The 22,299-nt window shown below is 44.7% G+C and overlaps 1 protein-coding gene across 3 annotated transcripts in view; it reads right to left on the reverse strand.

Moving 5' to 3' along the window:
- Window positions 1–22,299, reverse strand: part of MINDY2 (MINDY lysine 48 deubiquitinase 2) — a 257,977-nt gene that overhangs the window by 196,791 nt on the left and 38,887 nt on the right. For 2 of the 3 annotated variants that reach the window (XM_033920684.1, XM_033920682.1), the window contains exon 3: window positions 18,547–18,611. The exons of the other annotated variant lie outside the window; for it this stretch is intronic. In XM_033920684.1, coding sequence (XP_033776575.1) covers window positions 18,547–18,611 — 65 coding nt within the window. The remainder of the gene's footprint in view (window positions 1–18,546; window positions 18,612–22,299) is intronic. 3 annotated transcript variants of the gene reach the window in all.

The raw sequence follows: 22,299 nt of genomic DNA on the forward strand, positions 1-22,299 counted from the left end.
TGATCACAAAGTGGAAAATGCATTGGGTGTTGGTTACTGAACTGTTTCAGTGATGCAGATATTTGTTGTTGTTTGTGATTCTGTCACTTTTTTACATTGTGGAAATTAAGAACCATTCAAAAATATTTTAATCCTTTATCATTCAGACTATTGGTGCAGGCATTAGTTTTATCTATTTTAGACTATTATAAAAGCACCCAAAAAAAATTCTAAGGAAATTAAGGATAATTCAGAATACAGCTGTTCAATTGATTTTTGGTTTAAAAAAGAATGACCATATTAGTCCATATTATCGTTTACTTCATTGGCTGCCTTTGGAGGCAAGAGTATTATTCAAATTTTTCTGTATCTGCTTTAAGCTGATATCGGGATTGTCTCCAGCTTACCTTTTTCCTCATTTTGTGTTGCATAGACAATCAAGAGAAACTTCTACTTATTTGCTTATCCAAAAATTAATGGGAGTAGATATAAGACCTTCTTAGAAAGGACCCTAGCATTTCAAGCTGGTAGGCAACAATCATGGTTAGGTAAATATATTCAGCAAGCTATGTTATCCTATTGCAGTTTTCGGAAATTAATTAAGACCACTTTGCAGTGGCGTACCTAGGGTATGTGGCACCCGGGGCCCATCATTTTTTGACACCCCCCCCCCCCCCCCCATGTAAATTTTTTTTTTTTTTTTTTTTTTTGCAATAACCATGAAATGGAATAAATGGTCAGAATAGAAACAGGCAGTGAAAATTTTCTTTTATTGAACCTCATTTATGTAACCATTATTCCAAACATAACATAACATAAATTATGTCTGAATTGTCATGACATCAGAAGTACATATGGAGTAGTTGCAGGTGATGCTTGGGACAGTTCTGATTATGTTAGTTTGGTTTTATGTGTTTTTGAATAGAAGGGTTTTTATTTCTTTTTTTAAGGTTTTGTAGTTTGTGGTCGAGGTCAATAGGTTGTAGAGTTGGGGGTCAAGTGTTGCAGCTCGAATGGGTAGGAGGTTGTCGAACAATTTTTTTCTTTTGACGTTTTTGGTTGGAGGGTGTGTGAATGGTGCGTGAGTTCTCCTATGTCTGTTTGAAGTGGATTGAATTATTTAGCTGAAGAAATTAGTTACCCCCCCCATTCCACACACATTTAATTCTCTTCCATTTTTGTTCCCATTATAAAAAAACACTGATAAGTTCCCAGGAAAAAAATACATTAAAATAAGAAGTGAAAACAAAGGCCCCTACAGATGAGAACATAACATAAGAATAGCCTAACTGGGTCACACCAATGGTCCATCATGCCCAGTAGCCCATTCTCATGGTAGCCAATAGTGCTGCCCGATTCAGAGAAAAATATTTCATTCGATTCGATTCACCCTGTTGAATCGATTTTTCGATTAGATTCACTGTTAATGACACCGCTTTTTAAGTTTAAACAAAGTATAACAATAAATTTCACAACAACAATAAATTTCACAAAGTACTTAAAAAAAAAAATCACATTTTTCCATTAAAGCAGTTCTGGAGACATTTGCTTGAACAGTCTTTTTTCCCAGTCCATAAGCAAGCAATATGAAAAAGATTTCCTTAATTATCTACTCAAACATTTTTGCTATTTACTTTCATTGTACCTAGACTATTATTCAGTAGAAAAAATTTAGTTTGTTCAATCAAGCAGAACATTCACTCATAGAAGTCCAATGTCCACACAGGATTTGATTGAACAAACCAAATTTTTTCTACTGAATAATAGTTTAGGTATACTGAATAGCAAAAATGTTAAAGCCACACAGAAAAGCAGTAAAAGTCAATAGGTTCTCCAAGTGGGAACAACCTGATGTCTCAGCACTTGAGGAAAAGATCACGTAATAATGTTTATAAGATAAATCATATAAATGATTATACTGAAGCAGGGTGTCCTCAGCGTGAGAGGTAAGCGAGAGGAGAGAATTCTCCAGTGCTTTACACAATAAGGCTCCTCTGCCTGCAGTGCACACCATCATAGGACACCTCAGGTGTGCTCAAATTAATCAATGTGATAAATTAAACAGTGATAAACAATTGGTCAATCACAAGAGTGCAAGATTAAACAGGTTGTTCCCACTCAGAGAACCTATTGACTTTACTGCTTTTCTGTGTGAGTAGATAATTAAGCAAATTTCTGATAGCCTACAGAACTGATTCTCACCTTCCATCCCCAGCCCCCAAGACTTACCAGACCCCCCCTGCCGATGCATTTACTTACTGCCTGAACTGGATATTAAATCGTGGGGAAGAGAGGAGAAATGCGGGGAAAGAGCCAGCCAAAACTAGTATTTGTTGCTGCTGAGTGCACCAATCCAGGGCAAGCAGACGCTTCCCCCATGTCTTAATAACAGACAATGGACTTTTCCTCCAGGAATTTGTCCAAACCTTTCTTAAAACCAGCTACACTATCTACTTTTAACATAACTTCTGGCCACTTCATTTTTAAGCTTAGATCTTTCCTTCCAAACAGAGACCTTGCTAGATGTCAAATACAGCACAAGGTAACTTCACATGGACTTAACTGTGCAGGAAATGAATCTCCTCATACACCCACCATATAGTGCAAAAATGTGCAAAGGTCTGTTTTTTTCTTTCGATCACTACATAGCCTAATGCCACACAAGCAGCGCTGTTACAAACATATTCTGAAGTTCAATGCTAAGGTTGACAAAGTTTCCTTCCTTGGACCAGAAGGAGATACTGACAAACCACTGGAAGAGATTCTAAAACAACTACCCAGAAATAACACCCAAAGACCCACTCAGTGTGTGAACCAGTTGAGTGGAGTGGACTAACTGGGGGTGGAAATGGGCCCAGAGTTTGCTCAGCAGAATTTCCCAGACTACCTCTTCCTCTCAACACACTGACATGCTACCACCACCACCAACACTAGGAACACCTCGCCGAGTATGCCAGCAATGCTTATAAACTTTATAAAACACATTATTATATTTTCTTATAAAGCATATATTTTAACTGAACTCAGCCTTGCCATTCACAAAAATAGAAAAGTTCCCATTTCAAGCTGTCTCATGTACACTTTTCAAATCTAACATATTGTAATCACAAAACAGAAAATAAAATTATTTTTTCTACCTTTTGTTCTCTGATCAATATTCAAATCTTGTTGGTCCCAGGCTCTTGTTGTCTTGCTTGCCAGGGTCTCCTTTCTCCGTGCTAACCATCCGTCTGCCATCTCTGTTCTCCCCTTCCGTTTCCCTTCCCTCTCCCGGAGATCTGGCATCTTTCCTTTTTTTTTGTCTCCATCCACAGATTCACCTTTTCTCAACTCCCCACCACCCCAGGATCCACCATCTCTCCCTTTCTGTTCCCAACTATCCTCCTATCCAGTATCTCTATCCCCCCTCCACACCATCCCCTGTTTCCAAGTTCTCTCCCTTTCTGTTCCTTCCCTCCCTAAATCCCATTATGCACCATCTCTCTTCCACTCCTCTGTTTTTAGACCCATTATTTCTAACCCCCAAAGTCTGGCATATGCACGTATCTTTGAACCCCCCCTTCCCTCTCTCCCTCTGTGTACTTTTACACCAGGACCCCCCTCCCCCGAAGGTCTGTCCCCCCTCCGAAGGGCTACACCCCACCCCTGAAGACCTGCCCCCCCCCGAAGGACTTTACCTCCCACCCGAAGGTCTGTCCCCCTCTGAAGGCCTAAACCCCACCCCTGAAGGCCTGCACCCTCCCCGAAGGATTGTACCCCCCACCCGAAGGTCTGTCCCCCCCTGAAGGCCTGCACCCATCCCGAAGGCCTGCACCCACCCCGAATGCCTGCACCCACCCCGAAGGCCTGCACCCACCCCGAAGGCCTGCACCCCCGAAGGCCTGTCCCCCCCCTTGAAGGCCTGACCCCCCCTTGAAGGCCTGCCTGCTTGTCCCCCCCTTGAAGGCCTATCCCCCCTTAAAGGTCTGCCTGTCCCACCCCCTTGTAGGCCTGTCCCCCCTTAAAGGTCTGCCTGTCCCACCCCCCTTGTAGGCCTGTCCCCCCCTTGAAGGCCCTGACCCCCCCTTGAAGGCCTGTCCCCCCCCTTGAAGGTTGGCACCCCCCCAAAGGCCTGCACCCCCTTGAAGGCCTGTCCCACCCCCTTGGAGGCCTGTCCCCCCCTTGAAGGCCTGTCCCCCCCCCCTTGAAGGCCTGCACCCCCCCTTGAAGGCCTGCACCCTCCCTTGAAGGTTGGCACCCCCCCAAAGGCCTGCACCCCCTTGAAGGCCTGTCCCACCCCCTTGTAGGCCTGTCCCCCCCTTGAAGGCCTGCCTGCCTGTCCCCCCCTTGAAGGTCTGTCCCCTCCCTTGAAGGCCTGCACCCCCTTGAAGGCCTGCACCCCCCCCGAAGGCCTGCACCCCCCCCGAAGGCCTGTCCCCCCACTTGAAGGCCTGCCTGCCTGTCCCCCCCCCTTGAAGGCCTGCACCCCCTTGAAGGTCGGCACCCCCCCTGAAGGCATGCACCCCCCCTGAAGGCCTGTCCCCCCTTGTAGGCCTGCACCCCCTTGTATGCCTGTCCTCCCCCCCTTGTAAGCCTGTCCCCCCCTTGAAGGCCTGCCTGCTTGTCCCCCCTTGAAGGCCTGTCCCCCCCCCTTGAAGGCCTGCACCCCCCCTTGAAGGTTGGCACCCCCCCAAAGGCCTGCACCCCTTGAAGGCCTGTCCCACCCCCTTGTAGGCCTGTCCCCCCCTTGAAGGCCTGCCTGCCTGTCCCCCCCCTTGAAGGCCTGTCCCCTCCCTTGAAGGCCTGCACCCCCTTGAAGGTCTGCACCCCCCCCCGAAGGCCTGAACCCCCCCGAAGGCCTGTCCCCCCCTCTTGAAGGCCTGCCTGCCTGTCCCCCCCCCTTGAAGGCCTGCACCCCCCTTGAAGGTCGGCACCCCCCCTGAAGGCATGCACCCCCCTGAAGGCCTGTCCCCCCTTGTAGGCCTGCACCCCCTTGCATGCCTGTCCCCCCCCCTTGTAAGCCTGTCCCCCCCTTGAAGGCCTGCCTGCCTGTCCCCCCCTTGAAGGCCTGCACCCCCTTGAAGGTCTGCACCCCCCCCCGAAGACCTGCACCCCCCTTGAAGGCCTGCCTGCCTGCCTGCCTGTCACCCCCCTCCCCCTTGAAAGTCTGCCTGCCCGCCCGCCCGCCCCACCCTGAAGGCCTGATGCCCCGACCCACCCCGAAGGACCATTCGCCCCCCTGGCCTCCCCGCACTACCTATGAAGCAGCCGCAGCAGGATCGCGACGTCAGCTATCTTTGCGCTGCTTAGGAGCTGCTTCCTGCGCCGCGGTCCCGCCCCCTCCTCTGATGTCAGAGGAGGGACGGGACCGCGGCGCAGGAAGCAGCGCCCAAGCAGCTGAGGGATTGGTGACGTCGCGATCCTGCTGCGGGCTGCTTCATAGGTGTGCTGGAAGGTCAGTGGGGCGAGCGGTCCTTCGGGCGTGGGGGGGGACTGAGCGGCAAGGCCAGGAACACCCCCTCAGGGCTGGTACCCGGGGCGGCCCGCCCCCCCCTAGGTACGCCACTGCCACTTTGTTCAATAAGTTTATTACTTAGTGAGTTTTATTATTGAAATTCTATTTTACAAATATTTGTATTTTTTATTGTATTATTGTATTTTGCTGATTGTCCAGCTCTTTTTAGTGTAAACCGCCTAGAACTTTTGGTTATGGCGGTATAAAAGAATAAAGTTATTATTATTACTACTATGAGCATCTGTAGTGGAATATTCCTCCCTCTCTCTCTTCCCTACCTCTTCACACCATCCAGAATGCCAGTCCCTCAAAAATATGAAACCCCATCAAACCTATGATTACACTCAATGATTACATTTTAATCCATGATTGCCTCTAGTTTTGAACAAGGTTCTGTCCCTCCAGTATAGTAGGTAGCTGTATCTGCCTAAAACTTACAGATTCTCCCAGACAGTTCATGACTACAGGAATTATCGGTCAACAGCCCATCTTCCATTTGTGCTCAAAACAGCGAAGTCAATCATCCACTCTTAACTTCTTGACTTTATAGATACAAAATAAAAATTAGCTCTCCACCCTAATAAGACAGGACTTTCGGCTACACCAAAATACCAAAAAAAATCTCTAAATGGCCTTACCACATTTATTCACTACCACCTGAACTGTATTCCTCAATACTTCTTACTTTCCATACATCTGTCAGCAGCGTTCAATCTTTTGGATCATGCTATTCTCCTAGAAAGGCTTTACCAATTTGGAATAAGAAACACTGCCCTTCAATGGTTTACATCATACTTATCTGATTGCTCTCACTTAGTCCAGACCACCAGCTCCTCATTGAACACTTTTTCGCTCCTGTCTGGGATCTCCTCTGGGCTAGGTCCCAGCTCCTCTCAACTCTTATGCATTCTCTGGACTTCACCCCTTATGAGTATATCTATGGCATCCAAATACTACATACACTTGACCCCATGCATATAAAAAAGCATAAACCACAGACTAAACAAGATAACTTGACTGGCTAGCTAACCACAAGCTTATGCTTAATCCCGATAAATCTAAAATTCTTCTACTTGATAATCCACTGCCTGTAAAACTGGTGGCTCCTAGTTACCTTAATCTTGTCCCTTTGGTAAATGAGGTTAAAATTCTTGGAGTCATTTTAACACGCAAATCTCCTCTATAAGCTTTGTACCATATGTTCTATAAAAACTCTTGGGCCCCAACACCACCATAAACATTCTTATATACTCTTTAGTTATTATCCAGATTGATTATTGCAATTCGCCACATAAAGGACTGTGTGTGAGAGACATTTGATGATTATAACCGATACTAAACACAGCAATTAAGATAATTATAGGTTACAAAAAAGGCAATTATGTTACCCCACTACTTAAAGCAGCACACTGGTTTCCATTAACACACCAGACATCCTATAATTTACTGCTCCTAGTGTACAAAATTTACAGTTTCAGAAAGCAAGCATATTTTGTTCAGTTCCTGACACCTTACCGTCCCACTCGCTCATTAAGATCATCCCATCAAAACCAGGTCCTAGTCTCTTCGAGACATCAGATATGATGATGCAAGTCAATCCTTCTTTTCAGTTCAGACCCCAGAACTCTAGAACAAACTACCAATTCACCTCCATTTTCCATCTTCCCTCTGATCTTAAACCTTTTTTTATTTGCCGATGCCTATGGCTGGTTCTCTACTTATACTGTATAAGAGGGTGCTGGCTACCAACCTACTGCATATTGTATTTTTTTACCTCTCCTCACAGTCTACTGATGTGTCCTTACATTCCCCTTTGATTATTTTTCAACTGTAAGCCACTCAGTTTCTAGATGAGCAGGATATAAGCCTTTAATAAACTTGGAAATATTTTGCATGTTTGCAATTCATGGAATCATTTCCTCTGGCTTTTACAAAAAAACATAGAAAATAACAGAAGATAAAGGCCATATGTCCCATTCAGTCTGCCCATCCTTATCTGCTATCTCTTCACCCTCTACAAGATCTCACATGCTTGTACCATGCTTTCTTGAATTCCAGACACAGCCCTAATTTTCACCACATGCACCAGGAGTTTGTTCCACGCATCTACCACCCTTTCCATAAAGAAATATTTCAGAAAGTATTAGGTACCTTGGTAATCTTCTTTCTTGTAGATGTGTCTAGTGGCTCCGAATGCTAGAGTTTTATATCTGAACTAGCGATTTGCTTGCAGAAAACTGTCAATCATGCTTTCAACTCCACCTCCTTTCCAGGGAGCTGCTCTTGCCCCTTCAGTCTGTACAAAAGCAATCAAGTAGCACTATAACGAAACAAACAAAAGGAGAAAGAGAGAGAGAGAGAGAAAAAAAAAAAAAAAAAAGAGTTCCACTGGATGTCAACAAATGAACAAAGTGGAACACTATGAAGTCCAAAGCACTTTTAATAAAAGTATAAAACAGTCCAAACAAGTTGCTCTCTGGGAGAACAGATACAATTCAAAGCAGTCACTTTCTCTCAATTTCAAGCAGTCTTTTTCTTTCGACACAGCTGGTTTGCATTCATCAGGAGAAGTAAAGCACGCCATACAAACTCACTGGTGAGATATCATCAACTGATGTTTAGATCAGTTCAAAAAAAGAACTAATCACAGGAAATAAGCTGTAGCTAGTAAAACAATCACACACAAAATGCTGAAAGATATAACTGGAAAGAGGGAAACGGAGAAAATTCCCCGACACTATAAATTTGTTCTGCTCTGTAACAAACATAGTAAATAACATTATGAGGGGCATTCAAGAATTTATCTACTTCAATAGGAAAAAAGATTTTTCAAAAAATGTTTTAGTTGTCAATATAGTCCCCTGATAGCTCCATACATTTTTCCTACAATGACTTTAACCCCTTTGAAAATAATTCTTCTGTTTGACCTCAAAACCAGGACATCACAGCTTCCTTGACATCTTCATCACTTGAAAACCACTGTCTATGGAGAGTTTTCTTCAAAACTTGAACAGGAAATAATCCAAAGGAACCAGGTCAGGACATTTAGGGTGGATGGCTCAGCTGCTGAAACCCACATTCTCAAATGGCAGCTGGTGATTGTCTTGACATGCACCGGCATATTGTCGTGAAGAAGCAGCATGCCTGCTGTGAGTTTTTCTCGTCTTTTCCATCGATTGACTCCCACAAAGCTATCATTGTGTGTGGTGTAACTTTCCCCGGTTATGGTTGTCTTGTGTGGCATGAACTCCAGAAGCAAAAGTCCTTTATCATCTCAGAAGACAGTTCCCATGACTTTGCCCTCAGATTTCTCGGTCTTGAACTTCTTTGGGGTGGAAAATTACTTGTTCATCCATTGCATTGACTCCATTTTGGACTCAAGATCTCTGTGATAGACTCAAACCTCATCTCCAGTCACCAAATGATGAAAAAAATGAATTTGGCCTTCATGGAGCACCTCCAAGTTCCCCTCACAGAACTGGAGCCTCATGGCCTTCTGACATAGCGTCAGCATTCTTGGAACCCATCTTACACTAATCTTGGACATGCCCAACTTCTCATGAATTATTTTCCAAACTGTACCTGCCAAGATGCCCATTTCTTAAGGTATTCGGGAAACCTTAATCAGTCTGTCTGACAAAATTAAATCTGCGACTTTCTTGCACATTTCTGTGGAAGTTGCTTCCACATGTTGTCCAGTGTGAGGGTCATCTTCAATGGACTTTCTACCCCACTTAAACTGCTTGCTCCTCCTCCTTATCCACGGTCTCTGCTGCCCCTTTCAGTTATTATTATTTAATTATTTATAGTACGCATATCCTACAATTCTATGTGGATTACAAATTATTCAGGTACTCAAGCAATTTTCCCTATCTGTCTGGGGCACGGAAAAGGTATGTGGGATTCTTTAGGAACAATCCAAAAATATAAAATAAATCTCACTGAAGGGTATTTAAAAGAGATCGTGAAGCAAATGGTCTCAGAAACCTGCTTACCATCACTTACCAAATTACCTCCGCCTCCTTGTTTGTGTAAGCCAATTTCTACTGTATCATAAGTTAATTATTTTTTACTTTTTCTTATAAACAGCAAAATATCACTTATTTTAAAGTGTGCTTCTAATACCATAGAAATTGGCTTACACAAACAAGGAGGCGGAGGTAATTTGGTCAGTGATTGAAATTATAAACCATGAATGACTTGGCATTGGATTGAAATATCCTTATCCAAGCAGGTTTCTGAGACCAATTTGCTCCACAATCTCTTTTAAATACCCTTCAGTGGGATTTATTTTGCATTTGAGGATTAAGTGACTTGCCCAGGGTCACAAGAAGCAGTGCGGGATTTGAACCCACAACCCCATGGTGCTATAGCTGTAACTCTAACCACTGTACCACAGGAGAAGGAGGGGTACGGGGAATTCCATGAAACCAGGTGTCTGATCTGCTCAGATGAAGTTAAAGGAAAAACAGGAATCTAGTTAAAACATTAACAAGCCTCTGAGAGGAATGATGAATCCAAGAAAATCCAAGTTAATGATGAAATATAAACAAACAGTCTGAACATTTATGGAGCTCAATCATTCCTCCCTTGTAATCCAATATACAGTCTCTTCCTAATTCAATAGTCTGAAAGTGAAATCTTAGCTGTAGAGTTGACAATTAAGCCTGAGTCAGAGTGCAGGCACATCAAAGAAACCGCTGGGTGAGGGGTTCAGCATACCATCCCTATCTACTGGAAAAGATATTATCAAGGTAAGAACCTAATCTCTTTTACCAATGCAACAAGGTTGGTATACTGAACCACAGAGATGTATTTAAGCAGTCCCCAAACTTTAGGGTTGGATAGATGAGCCCGCTCGTAGTACTGAGGAACTGAAAGTGGCATCCTACTGTGTTGCTATGTCCACCCTGTAAAATTTGGTGAAGGTATGAAGGGAGGAACAGGTTGCTAACCTACAAATATCCTCTGATGGGACTGTCCAAGCTTCTGCCCAAGAGCAAGCCACTCTTTGTCAAATGCGCCTTCAATTAGATAGGCTATAGATGCAATCCAGCCTGAGCATAGCAGAAAGAGATACAAGCAGCCATCCAGTTGGAGATGGTTCGCTTAGGAATTGGATGTCCCAACTTGTTTGGATCGAAGGAGACAAAAAGTTGAGGAGATCTGTGTGGTTTGGTGCGTTCTAAGTAAAATGCCAAAGCACGTTTACAGTGCAGGGTATGAAGAGCTGATTCTCCAGGATGAGAATGAGGTCTTCGAAAAAACACTGGAAGTACAATGGATTGGTTGTGATGAAATTCTGAAACCACTTAAGGTAAGAATTTAAGATGAGTACGAAGGACCACCTTGTCATGATGGAAAACTGTGAAAGGTGGATCAGCAATTAAAGCTTGTAGCTCACTGACTCTTGAGCAGATGTGAGGGCAATGAGAAACACCACTTTCCAAGTGAGATATTTCAGATAAGCCGTATTCATTGGTTCAAAGGGTGGCTTCATCAATTGAGCAAGAACAACATTGAGATCCCAAACCACTGGAGGCGGTTTGAGAGGAGGTTTGACATTTAAAAGTCCTTTCATAAATTTGGAAACCACAGGATGAGCAGAAAGGGGTTTTCCTTCGATAGGCTGATGGAAAGCAGCAATTGCACTGAGATGGACTTGAAAGGATGTAGACTTGAGACCAGTGGTAGATAAGTGCAGAAGATAATCCAAGACAGAAGACAAGGAGGATTCTCGAGGCTCCTTGTTAAACATAGAAACATAGAAAGGTGACGGCAGAAAAGGGCCACAGCCCATCAAGTCTGCCCACTCCACTGACCCACCCCATTAAGTCTGAGTGCTGATGACTTAGTTCCTTAGCTCGACCCTCGTAGGGATCCCACGTGGATATCCCATCTATTCTTAAAGTTGAGCACGCTGGCGGCCTTGACCACCTGCATCGGAAGTTTGTTCCAATGATCCACCACCCTTTCCGTGAAGAAGTACTTCCTGGCGTCACCACTAAATTTCCCTCCTCTGAGTTTAAGCGGGTGCCCCCTTGTGACCGAGGGTCCCATGGGAAAGAATATGTCGTTTTCCATCTCGACACGACCTGTAACGTATTTAAATGTCTCAATCATGTCACCCCTTTCCCTGCGCTCCTCTAGAGTATAGAGCTTCAACTTGCCCAGTCTTTCTTCGTATGAGAGACCCTTGAGTCCGGAGACCATTCTAGTGGCCATCCGCTGGACCGACTCGGCTCGAAGCACATCTTTACGGTAATGCGGCCTCCAGAATTGCACACAGTATTCCAGATGAGGTCTCACCAATGATCTGTAAAGTGGCATGATGACTTCAGGTTTGCGGCTGACGAAGCTTCTCTTGATACATCCCATCATTTGCCTTGCCTTGGATGAGGCCTTCTCCACTTGTTTGGCAGCCTTCATGTCTGCACTGATGATAACTCCCAAGTCCCGTTCTTCTGAAGTCCTAGCTAGTGCTTCTCCATTCAAGGTGTATGTTCTGCATGGATTTCTACTGCCAAGATGCATGACCTTACACTTCTTAGCGTTGAAGCCCAGCTGCCATGTCGAGGACCAGTTTTCTAACGTGATCAGATCTTGCGTCATACTATCCATGAGATTGCTTTCCCTTACTATATTACACAGTTTGGCGTCGTCAGCAAACAGTGTTACTTTACCCTGAAGCCCCCGGGTCAAGTCCCCTATGAATATGTTGAAAAGGGATGGTCCCAGGACTGATCCCTGCGGCACTCCGCTAGTCACCTCCGATGTCTCAGAGAGGGTGCCGTTGACCACCACTCTTTGAAGTCTTCCACTCAGCCAATCAGTGACCCATGCAGTTAATTTCTTACCCAACCCCATCGATTTCATCTTGTTTAATAATCTGCGGTGCGGGACACTGTCAAAAGCTTTACTGAAATCCAAGTATACTATGTCTAGAGACTCTCCCGAGTCTAGCTTTCCTGTCACCCAGTTAAAGAAGCTTTGTTATGAGAGATGCACCACCTAGAAAATCTAGACCATTTCTGGTGGCAGCATTGTCTCGTGGCAGGCTTTCTGGAAGCCTCTAACATGCCTCAAACAGGTTGAGAAAACTGAAGAGAAGTTATGCTGAGAGGTACCAAGCTGTCAAGTGTAGAGACTGCAGGTTGGAATGAAGAAGAGATCCATGACTGTGTAAGCAGAGATGGAAAAACTGGTAGAAGTTATGGCTCCCTGCTGCTGAGCTGAAGTAGAAGGGAGAACCAGGGTTGCCTGGGCCACCGAGAAGCTATTAGAATCATGATCGTTCATGAACTTGACAAGAGTCTTGAGAATGAGAGGGAATGGAGGGAACGCATACAGGGACAGATTTGTCCATTCCAGAAGGAAAGCATCTGCCTCGAGGCGATGAGAAGAGTATATCCAGGAGCAGAACTGAGGCAGTTTGTAGTTGTGAGGAGATGCAGAGATCTATTTGAGGAGCTCCCCACTAAGAAAAAATGTGATGAAAAAGGTGAGGAATTGAGTGTTCATTCGTGAGGTTGCAGAAGACGACTCAATTTGTCCGCCAGACAGGTTTTCTCTCCTTGAATGTAGACTGCTTTCAGGAAGGTGTTGTGATGGATCGCCCAGTCCCACACCCTTTGAGCTTCCTGACAAAGAGGGAGAGATCCTGTTTCTCCCTGCTTGTTGACGTAGTACATGACGACTTGAGTGTCTGCCCAAATAAGGACTACTTGATGTTAAGCTGAAAAGCTTTGAGAGCATTGAAGATCACTCTGAGTTCCAACAGATTGATGTGACACTGATGATCTGTGCTGGACCAGTGGCCTTGAGTATGGAGACCTTCGGGATGAGCCTCCCAAGCGTAGGTTGAGGAATCTGTCACGAGGATCTTCTGATGAGGGGATGTCTGAAACAGTAAACCTCTGGAGATATTGGAAGAGAGCATCCACCAGTGGAGAGACTGTCTCAACAAAGGAGTGACTGTAAATGTGTTGAGAGAGTGGGTCACAAGCCTGTGCCCACTGAGATGCCAGGGTCCACTGAGGAATTCTGAGGTGAAGTCTGGCAAAAGGAGTCACGTGAACGGTCGAGGCCATGTGACCGAGTAGTACCATCATGAGTCTCGCTGAGAGTGAAGAAAGGGAAGACACTTTGCGGCAATGCTGAAGGAGAGCATCCAGACGCTGCTGAGGAAGAAATGTTCTGAGTTGGAAAGTGTCCAGAACAGCTCCGATTAACTGTAGGTTTTGAGAGCTGATTTCGAATCCCAAGTTTTGTAGGACCCACATAGTCCATTGGGTTGCTACAATAACCCCCTGAGATGTTGAATCTTTGATGAGCCAGTCATCCAGGTAGGGGAACACCTGAAGACCATGGTTCCTCAGAGCTGCTGCCACCACCACTAGGCATTTGGTAAACACTCGTGTAGATGATGCCAGGCCGAAGGGTAGCGCTCTGTACTGAAAATGCAGATTCCCCACCCGAAATCTGAGGTACTGATGGGAGGCCGGATGAATGGGGATGTGAGTGTAAGCCTCCTTGAGATCTAGAGAACATAACCAATCGTACTGATTTAGAAGGGGATAAAGGGATGCCAAGGACAGCATGCCAAATTTTACTTTGACCAAAAATTTGTTGAGAGCCCTGAGATCCAGTATGGGCCGCAGATCACCCGTCTTCTTCAGAACTAGGAAGTAATAGGATTAAAACCCCCTGCTCTGCTGTTCCAAGGGAACTTCCTCGATGGCACGGAGACAAAGCAGAGCTTGAGCTTCCTGAAGAAGAAGGGCAGTCTAGGATGGATTGGAAGGATTCTCTCTTGGAGGAACTTCTGGTGGAATCTGAGTGAAACAAAGAGAGTATCCTTCCCTGATTATTGACAGCACCCAGAGGTCTGATGCAATGGTCTCCCATCAATGGTAAAAATGGAGACGACCTCCTATGGAAAGAGGAGAGGACAGAGGCAGAACGATGGAGGTTATGAACAGTCAAAATGTTTGAGAAGCCTTCGGTGCAGAAGGCTGAGGTTTCTGTTGCTTCTGCTGTTGTTGCTGTTTCTTGGGAGGTGCTCGAGTATAAGGAGCTGCCCTCGGAGGATAATGCCTCTGATAGGATGGAAGAGGTTGAGAAGGTTTGGAAGGAGCTGGCTTAGGCTTTGGTCTGACAATGGAAGCAAAAGATTTATCATGTTCAGACAACTTCTTGGTGGCGGCCTCTATCGATTCATCAAAGAGGTCATTGCCTTCACAAGGAATATTGGACAGATGATCCTTAATGTTGGGATCCATATCAATGGTGCGAAGCCAGGCAAGGTGGCACATCGCTACTGAGAAAGCAGTGACCTTCGAGGAAAGTTCAAAGGCATCATAAAATGACTGAAGAAGGTGTAACCTGAGTTGGGCTAAAGTAGCAATGACTTGCTGGAACTCTAAAAGCCTTGTTGACCAAGGACTTTAGAAAAACCAGGGAGTATATCAATAAAATACTTGAAATAAGTAATAAAGATAAAATTATAATTTAAAACCCTGGAGGCCAACACTGAATTTTGATAAAGACGATGGCCAAACTTGTCCATGGTCCTGCCCTCTCTGCCAGGAGGTACGATAGCATAGACCCTGGAAGGATGACTCCTCTTTAAGGTAGATTCCACAAGAAGGGACTGATGAGATAGTTAGGAGTTCTCAAAGCCCTTGCAATGTATAGTTCTATACCTCGATTCCAACTTGCCTGGAACAGCAAGAATGGCATAAGGAGTCTCCAGGTTTCATTTGAAAGTCTGAGAAAGAAGCCTGTTAAGAGAAAGTTTGAGAGACTCCACAGGAGGCCGAGGCAAACTCATTTCCTCTAAATACTCCTTAGAGTACTTAGAACCAGAGTCCAATTTAAGATCCAGGTCCTCAGCCATTTGATGGAGGAAGGAGGAAAAGGACAATTTATCCACAAGAGGATGGCCTCGAGAGGGACTTGATGACCTCGAGGCACCTCGAGTGGAAAACAAAGGCGAGGCCTCTCTGGAGTATTGATATCCCAGTGAATAAACAGACTGGGGCGAGGCACTGGAAGAAGCGGAGCCATCAGGTTCTGGTATTGGTGTCCTGGATCAAGGAGTTGGAGGCCTCAAAGAGCTGGAAGGCCTGGACAAGGAAGGTTTCTCTCTGAAGGAGGACCTGTGCCTCGACCGGTGATGAGAGTGCTGCTTGGACGCAGGTCTTGCGCGAGGCCGAGGAGACTTCGCCCTATGCCTCGAAATGGGCAATACCTTATGTGAGGATATAGGGCTGGAAGTTGTAGATCGAAGTCCCACAGACTCTGTGGTTTGGATCGAGGAATCTTGAAGCACTCCCAAAGACTTGGCTCCTTGTATAGAGTGTGAAGATTCCAGACCAGATACTCACAAAGACTGGACTCCTTGCATAGAGTGTGTAGATTCAGCTCAAGGCACAGGCAAGGACTCAACCTCTTGTGAGACTGCTGAGTGGCCAGGCTGGACTGCAGGAAGCAGAGTCGAGGCAGGACTATATTTGGTCAGTACCTGAACAAATTCCTGCTCTAAAATGGTCTGGATAGTAGCCTGCAATTGTGGATCCAAATCTGAAACTGGACCACTTGCTGATACTAAAGGCTCCGAGGACGAAGAGGAAGAATGCTTTGACTTGGAGGAATGATGTTTAGGTAGCTGAGGTATCTGACCTGAGGGAAGCTCAGGAGAAGATCTGGCAGATTTACTCGAGGTCGAGGATGTTCCAAACGAGGAAGGAATGATGAGACTTGAGGTCAAAGTCGTGGAGGCAGGAGGACACCCCATAGCAGGCCTGACCAAGTCAGAAGTCGAGGTCGAGGGTATAGCAGGGGTCTCCATACCGAAAATCTTCTCCACTTGAACTCAACGACGTTTGAGGGCTTGAGGTTGAAGGGTAGCACAGCGAACACACAACTCTGGGCAATAATCATGCCCCAGACACTGAAGGCACCGTTGGTGTGGGTCAGTGAGGGAGATCGCACGCTGGCACTGGCTGCACTTCTTGAAGCCCGTGACCGGCCGGGACATAGAAGGAAAGATAGCTGCCGCAAAGTCGAAGCCTGCAGGTTGAGGGCATGCGACAGGCCCCGCCAGTCACTCAAAAAAAATTCAACTTTTTTTTTTTTTTTTTTTTTACACAAAGACCAAAAGAAAAGCATAGCGACATGGTAATAAGAAAATAAAACACGAGCCGTGGTGAGAGAAGGCACGAAGCGAACTAAGTTCAGCACAGAGCGTCAAAGACTGACTTCTCGGCTCCGTGGAAAATTGAGAACTGAGGAGACGCGCCCTGTGCTGGGCAGGAAGGCACTCGCGCATTCGAAACTTCTGAGTTTTTTCAAGCAAGTTTGCTTGCGAGATTGTCTGCATCCTGGTTCCGTGGATGACGTCACCCACATGTGAGAATAGCTGCCTGCTTGTCCTGGGATAAAGCTTAGAACAAGTACATAGAATCTCTAAGGGGAAGATTCTCAAAAGCTTGCCATGGAAGTACATGCAAGGCAGTTAAGCTTCCAAAGCTCAAAAGGATTCTCAAGGGCTTTTACCAATCTCAGTAGCAGCAGCCAAAAAGAACCTTATACAAATGTGTTATGAGGAGCTCATTAGTATTAAAATGAGTATTCCAAGTGATGCACAGAAGGGAATGCCCACCTTTTACTAGGAAGTGTGTGTGTGTGTCCTGCACCTAACAGCTGCATCCACATCAGGGTCAAAATTTTAAAAATGTCCACAAAAATAAATTCCATGGAGCTCCTGTGATCAGGAACTGTACTGGTCCTGTACACAACAGCTGTGCCTACCGCTTAGCTCTTCTGTGCAGGCACAGTTCCTCCCCCTTTTACCAGGCTACTCAGCAGAAATACCATGCATGCTATTTGTGCTGAGCATGGCCTGGAAAACCAAAAAAAAAATTACTCCCAATCTGGTATTTTTTTTACCATGTTACCAGTGCTTCGTGCATACTGCCCTAAAAGAGTGAAAGAATAGATGGCATGGATGAGCAGACTGCATATGCCACAGGTTGTTTATCTGCCTTCATTTTTCTCAGTTTCTATAAATACAGAGTATGGAGGGGCCCTAGAGCAACAGTGGGAACTTAAATTAGGTTTTCCTTGATTTCAAGTCCAGTTTTTTAACTACTATGCTATGAGTATTCCTCCAATAAAAACATGGGAGACTAGCAACCAAGAGGCCTATCACAAATTGCATGCTCTTACTTAGGAAACTAAACCTAGGACTACCAATGAGATCCATGAGCTTTAGTCAGTCTTAGATCAATGGAGACAGGCAATCTCGAGTACAGAATGTCTATCCTGGGACTGCATTAGCAAGAACCTTTGGCGTGGCAGCCATGGCATTGATCTATGAATGAGCCTTATTCAGCCAGCTCTCCAAGTAGAGGTGGACACTTAATCCTCTTGAAAGAATAGGCAACCCTTATACTGAACTTCAAAGCAACTTTGGCAACAGCAAGGCAGCTCTGAATCATGCTCTGAACCCTAGGAAGAGAATAGAGAAGCGATTGTGTGTAAGTGGAAGACAGCATCAGACCAGTATATGCAACTACAGCTATCTTGACTGCAAAAAATATAATTCCTTTAATTTTAAGAGAATGCCCATGAAGAGTGCTAAATTGATACCACTGACAATCCCAATCCTCTAACCACAAAATATAGATCAGAAAAGACATACAAATTTTCCTCACATTATTTCTATTATCTTAGCCTTCTTCTAGATACAGACTTCTAGGAAAGAAGGATAGATCTGTATCCATGCCAATTTAACCTCTAACCTTCCTGTTCATATGATCATCCATCACGTCAACTACTTTCTTTTCACTGAAGTAGAAACCTGTTCACTTGGAATTAAAGAAAGTGACTTGAGATCATAACTTAAGTCATTGAAAAACAACAGACAGCAAGGGCTTTAGGCCAAGGGCTAGGCAGAAATTGAACTAAAAAGCTTAAAGGTTTTGAACTCCTCTTATCAAATTCTTCTGTTAACGGAAATCATTAGATCTTCAAAGAAAATGAAAAACTTTAAGAAACAAGTTTATTACCTGCTCATAGTTTAGTCGCTGAACTTCAGAGATCTCTTTTGGTTTTGCTTCAAGAATATAATCTCCTACAAAAAAACAGGTAAATTGAAATGTGTTTCAAAGCTTACACTTTATAGTGGTGAATATTCTAAGAGACTCAAGAGTGCCATGTTAGTGATGTTCAGGATTTAGGAGGCTGGGTTTTTTCTCAGGATTCTATAGATTTGTAAATTAACTGTCTTGAAGCCTGAAGAATGGTTTATATATCTGGATCCTTTCCAGTTTAGCATACTAAAGGGCTCATTTTCAAAAGAGAAAAACATCCAAAAAAGGCATAAACTGGCACTTGGACGTTTTAATTGTCAAAATGTCCAAGTGCCAATTTTCAAAATTAATTTTTTAGATGCACTGCAAGGCATTCACCCTCCAGGACATCTAAAATGTTAAAGGGTGCATATAAGAGGCATTTTTTGGGTGGGCTTAGCACTTGGACATCTTTTAGGGATATCAAATCTTTTTCAAGTTGTCCAAGTCATCATTTAGACACTTGGAGTTAGACCCGTTTTAAAAGTGAAGAGAGCCAAAAAGGTACCCAAACTGACCAGATGACCCCTGGAGGGATGAAAGTATGGCCCCTCCTCACTCCTCCAGTGGTCACTGACCCCCTCCCACCCCCCAAATATATAAATGAAACAATACATACTTGTCTCTAGAACAGCAACACCTGGTATGGGAAAGCCTAGTATAGCAGCACACAGGTGTCTTAAGTATCCCGGTTGGAGGGGGGGGAGCTAGTGAACCATAGAGATGAGGACCCAGGTTCAGAAGCCACTCTACCCATTACATGTATAGTGAAAAGTATGAGCCCACCAAAACTTATTGCATGACACCAGCAGCCATAAGAGGTATTGGGGGTGGAAGGCGAGTAAAGGAAGTTTTGGAGAGCTCACCATGCACTAAAAGGGGGTTCTGGTGAAATATGTACCTGGCACCCTTTATGTGAAGTTCACAGTAGGGACCCCTAAGGTACCTCATTGCCCTGTTGGGATGTCTGCTTGGCCAGTCCATTAAGATGCTGGCCCCCTCCCACATCCAAATTGGCTTAATGTGGACATTTTGAACATGGCAGTGTTTGTTTTTGAAAATGGCAAAAAAAAAAAAAAAAAAGTTAGATGTCCTAAGGGCCAAGATATCCAAATAGATCATTAAAATATATATATATATTTTGGACCTCTAGCAGTTTGGAAAATGGATGTTTCCCTGCCCTGACTTTTGGACGTGTTGTGGGAAATGTCCAAAGACAAACTTAGACACACTATCGAAAATGCCCCTCCACAGCTCTCAAATCCTCCCATCTCACAGACTAAGAACATAAGAACACAATTGCCAAATTGGGACAGACCAAAGTTCCATCAAGCCCAGTATCCTGTCTCCAACAGCAGCCAACCCAGACCCAAGTACTGTGGTAGGATGCAGCCAATTGGTAGGTTATTCTAGTGACAGGAAAGAGGATGAGCTAAAGAAAGTTCCTGTGCCATGCAAGTGCTGGAACTTCCAGGAAGGGGGGTGGTTGTTGTGCAGGGGTAGGAATGCAAGAGCAATGGGGAAAAGTGTGATGGATCTGCTGCAAGCTGGGAAAGGGAGCTGAAAGCAAAGAGCAAGAACTTTACATGATGTCGGCATTGCTGTTGGGAAGAGGCATTGACTTAAAGAGCAAGTTGAGCATCAAGCAACAGCACAGCACCAGAAATAAGAGTGAGAGAGTCATTCAGTCTGTAAAATTGTAAGAGTGCATGCATGAGCTTATCTAAGAAGCAAGAGTGTGTATGTATGTATGTGGATGACTGAAGAATGAGACAATTCATGTGTGTCTGTAACAGCAAGAGAGCATGTGTTTCTATGTCTCAGGTAGTGAGTCTCATATTGACATTTTGAGCTGGGGTAGAGAAATAGCAAAGATATTTACCTGTAGTAGGTGTTCTCCAAGGACAGCAGGCATATATTCCCACATGTGGGTGATATCATCAACAGAAACCCAGTACGGACACTACCAAATGCAGTGAGAGATTGGAGAAACTGGGCCTCTTCTCCCTTGAAAAGAGGAGACTTGAGAGGGGACATGATCGAAACATTCAAAATACTGAAGGGAATAGATTTAGCAGATAGACAGACTGTTCACCCTCTCCAAGGTAGGGAGAACAAGAGGGCACCCTCTAAAGTTGAAAGGGGATAGATTCTGTACAAACGTAAGGAAGTGCTTCTTAAGAACTGCCATCTCCGGATCAGACCTTCGGTCCATCAAGTCTGGCGATCCGCACACGCAGAGGCCCAGCCAGGTGTGCACCTAGCATAATTTTATTCAACAATATTCCTCTATGCTTCTCATAAGGAGATGTGCATCTAGTTTGCTTTTAAATCCTTGAACGGTGGATTCCGCAATAACCTCCTCTGGGAGAGCATTCCAGGTATCCACCACCCGCTGCGCGAAGCAGAACTTCCTGATATTTGTCCTGGACTTGTCCCCCCTTAGCTTCAGTCCATGTCCTCTTGTCCGTGTCACATTAGACATTGTAAATAATTTTTTGTCCTGCTCTATTTTGTCGATTCCCTAAAGTATTTTGAAAGTCTCGATCATATCTCCTCGCAGTCTCCTCTTCTCAAGGGAGAACAATCCCAGTCTCTTAAGTCATTCCTCGTATTCCAAGTTCTCCATACCTTTAACTAGCTTCATTGCTCGTCTCTGCACCCTCTCCAGCAGTTTTATATCCTTCTTTAGGTTGGGAGACCAATGTTGGACACAGTATTCCAAGTGTGGTCTCACCATCGCTCTATAAAGCGGCATTATAACTTTCTCCGATCTACTCGTGATTCCTTTCTTTATCATGCCTAACATTCTATTTGCTTTCTTTGCCGCTGCCGCACATTGTGCTGACGACTTCAGGGTCCTATCTATCAATACACCCAGGTCCTTTTCTTGTTCACTCTTACCCAGAGTTGCACCTGACATTCTATACTCGTGTTCCCTGTTCTTTCTGCCTAAATGCATTACTTTGCATTTTTCTACATTAAACTTCATCTGCCATTTCTCCGCCCATTTCTCTAACTGACACAAGTCACTCTAGAGTTCCTCGCTATCCTTCTGCGATCTGATTGCCCAGCATAGCTTTGTGTCTCTGGATGTTCCTTCTTCTATGTCATTGATGAAAATATTAAATAAGATGGTCCCAAGTACCGAGCCCTGGGGCACACCGCTAGTCACTTTCTCCCAGTCTGAGAATTTCACATTTATGCTCACTCTCTGCTTCCTGTTCTCCAGCCAATTGCCTATCCATCTTAATATATCTCCCTCTATTCCATGGCTTTGTAGTTTCCTGAGAAGTCTTTTTGGAAGTCCAGGTATATTATGTCCACCAGTTTTCCACTATCAATTTGTTTGTTCACGGTCTCAAAAAATTGAAGTAAATTCGTCAAACATGATTTCCCTTTCCTGAAGCCATGTTGACTGGCTCTCATCTGGTCGTGTGTATCCAAGTGCCGGACTATGCTATCTTTAATCAGTACTTCAACCATCTTTCCAGGAACAGACGTAAGACTGACCGGTCTGTAGTTGCCCTGTTCTCCTCTCGATCCTTTTTTGAAAATTGGCATGACATTTGCTATCTTCCAGTTGTCCGATATCTGTCCAGTTCTAATTGACAGGTTGGCAAGTTTTTGCAATAGTTCTCCGATTTCAACCTTCAGTTCTTTTAAGACTCTCGGGTGAATTCCATCCGA

This window comes from Geotrypetes seraphini, chromosome 14 (genome assembly GCF_902459505.1).
Source record: "Geotrypetes seraphini chromosome 14, aGeoSer1.1, whole genome shotgun sequence".
NCBI classification, from domain to species: domain Eukaryota; kingdom Metazoa; phylum Chordata; class Amphibia; order Gymnophiona; family Dermophiidae; genus Geotrypetes; species Geotrypetes seraphini.